Source organism: Octopus bimaculoides, chromosome 6 (assembly GCF_046866305.1).
Source record: "Octopus bimaculoides isolate indiv1 chromosome 6, ASM4686630v1, whole genome shotgun sequence".
NCBI classification, from domain to species: Eukaryota; Metazoa; Mollusca; class Cephalopoda; order Octopoda; family Octopodidae; genus Octopus; species Octopus bimaculoides.
In genome coordinates this window covers 71885200-71889842 of record NC_142933.1, presented here as the reverse complement: position 1 = coordinate 71889842, position 4643 = coordinate 71885200, and the positions used below count along the sequence as shown (strand labels likewise).

The window sequence follows — 4643 nt, the reverse complement described above, 5'->3', positions numbered from 1 at the left end:
CAGAGCCATACGGACCCCCACTAATATCCACCAGGTAAAGAAAATGATCGCACATGCACTAGGAGCTAGTATAAAGGTCACCCTAAAAGGCCACACCTTTAAATTTAACAACAAATTATACGCCCAGGACGAGGGGGCAGCCATCGGGGTTAATATCGCCGGTGATGTGGCCAATCTTTTCATGGTATGGTGGGACAGAAGGCTTAAGGAACGCCTGACACAGAACTCCATACTCGTGAATGTGTACTCTCGATATGTCGATGATATCAACTTAGTGGTAAAGACACCCCCACAAGAGAGTACCCCTGAAATAGAAATAGAAACTAAGACTATGGAGAGCATCCAGCAAATAGCTAACTCCATCCACCAGAGTATTAGAGTTACGATAGACTACCCTACTAAACACCCTAACCATAGATTACCTGTATTAGATACTGAACTCTGGCTAGAAACTAAGAACAATAAAACCAGAATCCTCCATTCACACTATACAAAACCTATGGCCTCCAAGTACCTGACCCACCGGAACTCGGCTATTGCGGACAATGCCAAATTCAACATATTGATGGCAGACCTCGTCAGAGTAATGCGAAATGTCTCCTGCATGTGCGACCCTACAGAATTAAAGAGACATATACAACATTTCGTCCACCGCATGCAGTTCTCGGGTTACAGCCATAAAGAAAGGATCAGGGTTTACAAAGGAGCTATGAAGAAGTTTGAAACAATCAAACGCAACGATAGGAATGGGATTTGCCCACTCTATAGGAGCAAATCATGGAACACCATAGAAAGAACTAAGAAGAAAATAGGGAAGGCAAGCTCATGGTACAATAGCCACAAGTACCAAAGCGTCATGTTCGTCAACACCACCCCTAGAGGCGAACTGGCGTACCGCTTTAGAAGGGCCCTAGACAAACTTAAGCTAAGAATTAAGGTTGTTGAAAGGCCAGGCAACCCTATCAAATCCCTTATCAGTAGAACATACCCTTTCAGTAGAACCCCCTGCACTGATAGGAACTGTATCGTATGTAGATTTAGCCCACAAACGAACTGCAAAACCAGAAATGTGGTCTATAGTATAAGATGTACAGAGGGACGATGCAGAAATAAGACAACGACATATGTAGGCGAAACAGCAAGGAGTATAGGGGAGCGGGCAAACGAACATTGGAGGGAACTTAAGGAAGGGAAGAACTCATCAGTTCTGTACCAGCACGCTGAGCAAGAACATAGAGGCTCAATCAACAACATAGAAATTAAAATCTTATCTACACATAGCAGTGATGCAGCACTTAGACAAATTACTGAAGCTACACACATAATAGAAGGGAAACCTAGCCTGAATAGGAAACTAGAATGGAACACTAACATACGCCACTAACAAACCACAGAATGTGACAACACGTTACCCATAAACCAATAATAGGAACAAAGTATAATACAATACATAGATAAACAAATGGAATTAAATACTACATACGTTAACAAAATTTAATTAAACACATTTAAAAAAAAAAAAAAAAAAAAAAAAACACACACACACACACATGAACATATAAATAAATAAAAACTAATACAAATGAACACGTATTAACAGAGAATATAGGTGATACAGACACTCCCCATACACACATGCACTTACAAAAGACACAGACACATTGAAGGACACGCATGCGTAGACACATACAATAGGAATACAAAATACAAAATGGCTGATAGTTAGCAAGGTGAGACACACATAAGAAAGAAGGAAACAAAGGACCACTGATGAGGTCACAGAAGTGTGACGAAAGAACTCTGGCCGAAATAAGATTAAGATTAAGATTAATGTAATATAAAGCTGAAAAAAAAAAAAAAAAAAAAAATTAACACCAAATATACAGTGCGTGTGTTTTTATTGGCTAAACTGGCAATATGACCATCCCCAAGTACAACAACAATATATATATATATATATATATATATATATATATATATATATACATAATATATATATGTATATATATATATATATATATACTTTGTTTTTATATATATTTGCGTATATTTTAGATGCTTATTTTTTATTTTAATTCCTCTTTTTCTTTTTTTCTTTTTTGTATAGAAACAAGTTTGGGGCGTTGCGTTTGAAGTCTGCGGAAAAGAGAACATCCAAGATGCCTTATCTCATCTGGAAACTCGAGAAACTAAATTAGGCGGCTACCTTTGTATTGAAACCCAGTTCCATCCACGAGACACGTTTGACAACCAGACAATAAATGTTATTTGCTACACAGCAACGTCGAACAATTCTCAGTATTTAGGTCCCTGTGATACAGATCTGATGGCTGAACAAATTATTGGGGCGAGTGGTACATGCGGAACGAATTCCGAATATGTATTGAAGCTTGCTCAATTTATCCGAGATTACATTCCTGAAGATGAAGATGAACATCTATTCGATCTTGAAAGGAAAATTTTAGAGAAACAAAATAAGTTGTGGAGTCGGAAATCGTCAGTATTTAGCCAGACCATATTTGATGAAAGAACTTTAAACAGCAGTATTAGAAGCATAAAATTGATATCGTAAAATATTTGTATATTTTGCATCTGGTCTGTATCTATTTATTAACTGTCTCAGTCATTGACTGTATATATTGTCTTGTCCATATCAGTTCATTTTCACATGCGATCATGAATCTGAAAATCTTCATTCCCTCCATTTAAATGAACATAAAACGTCACAAAGATGCAGAATTCTTTTAACACAAAACATTATGACGATTATAATTATAATGATTAAACGATCATTTTTATTACTACGTCATTATTTCTGTATATATATAAATAAATCTAGCACAATCTTGTAAATATAAATATATGAGAAACTAAAACTCGATATTTCTGTTTTACTGAAATAATCTAAAAAGAGTGAATGGTATAAATGTCTTCATCATACGTACAGACTTGTATTTTTGTAAAAAAAAGTTTTGTTTCTGTTATCTATTTATTACCATATTTTACACACACACACACACACACACACACACACACACACACACACACAGTGAAACAAACCACTGTATTTTCATCGTTGATGGTGTTTTCTTTGTGGAGGCGCCCGGTGGTTAGGACAGCGGACTCACGGTCATAGGATCGCGGTTTCGATTCCCAGACCGGGCGTTGTGAGTGTTTATTGAGCGAAAATATCTAAAGCTCTACGAGGCTCCGGCAGAGGATGGTGGCGAACCCTGCTGTACTCTTCCACTACAACTTTCTCTCTCTTTCTTCCTGTTTCTGTTGTGCCTGTAATTCAAAGGGTCAGCCTTGTCACACTGTGTCACGCTGAATATCCTCAAGAACTACGTTAAGGGTACACGTGTCTGTGGAGTGCTCAGCCACTTGAACGTTAATTTCACGAGGAGGCTGTTCCGTTGATCGGATCAACTGGAACCCTCAACGTCGTTAGCGACGGAGTGCCAACAGGTGTTTTCTTTAAAAAACTTCAGGCACTGTATTCAATTTTAAAGAGGCTAAGAGATCACGCTATAAGCATAAAGTATTTCAAAGGCGTGGTACTTCAGAAGCTATAACTTATCTAAAAGAAAGTTAAAATGTTGGTGTGACCACCACACCTCCATATAGGCTTCTCAAGAAAAACTTTGCAAGACAAAATAAAACAAGCGGATCGCCTGAAAATTGACGAGTTAAACCTCCGGGTGAACCTCAAATCCGAAAGTAAATATTTCCAGGAAAGGAAAGACAGCGAATGGTTACATGAAATTTTTAGAGATGTAGATTCTTTCCTTGTAGAAAAATATAGTTATGATAAAATAGGGACGAATGCCAATGCTTTGGTGCAACCGAAGGGTTTAACCGAACAAATCGACCCCAATATCTTTTAAGTCTGGTACTCATTCTATTGGTCTCTTTGACCGAACTGCTAAGCTACAGGGACGTAAACAAACCAACACTGGTTGTAAAACGGTGGAGTGGATAACCATAACAGACAAACACACTACATACACACACGCACATGGCAGGCTTCCTCACAGTTTCCGGCTACCAAATTAATCTCAAGGCATTAGTTAGCCCAGGGCTATAGTAAAAGACACTTGCTCACGGTGTCGTGTTGTGAGGACTGAAATCAAAACCATGTGGTTGCAAATCGAGCTTTTTAACCACATAGCCATTCTTGCAGCGTAATTGAATATGGAGGCTTATCTCAGACCATCTGAATATTACCAGAGCCAAATTTTTATAGGGAATGTCTTATTCCATGGACAGAAGAATGACTACCTAACAATCATAGATTATACAAAGCAGCGATAAGTTGAATAATCAAATGAAAGTAGATTTTGTGACCTCTTCAGCGACTCTCCACTCCACGTATCTCCTCCAGTTCTGTTTAATCCGTTCTTAACAGAATAGGAGGAGACACGTGCTTGATTCGGTAATCAATCTTGCTTAATCAAGAAGTCACATTTGAGATATGAAAGACCTTTTTGATATTTCAATTTTGCTAAACGATATTTTTGTCCATGCTACTGTGGATGGATATGCTAACAACACTCTTAAACTAGTGGAAACCAAGTCTCTCGTAGCTTAATCAATTTATTAATTTTAAAATTTTCAATACTAATTTTCAAAATCTGTGTTAC

General features: G+C 37.7%; 1 protein-coding gene across 1 annotated transcript in view; it reads left to right on the top strand.

The window, feature by feature from the left end:
• Window positions 1-2876, top strand: part of LOC106875716 (putative glutathione-specific gamma-glutamylcyclotransferase 2) — an 11300-nt gene extending 8424 nt beyond the window's left edge. Inside the window, exon 3 of the mRNA XM_014923964.3 lies at window positions 2108-2876. Within this exon, the coding sequence (XP_014779450.1) occupies window positions 2108-2572 (465 nt within the window). The 3' untranslated portion in view covers window positions 2573-2876. The remainder of the gene's footprint in view (window positions 1-2107) is intronic.
• The last annotated feature ends 1767 nt before the right edge of the window (window positions 2877-4643 follow it).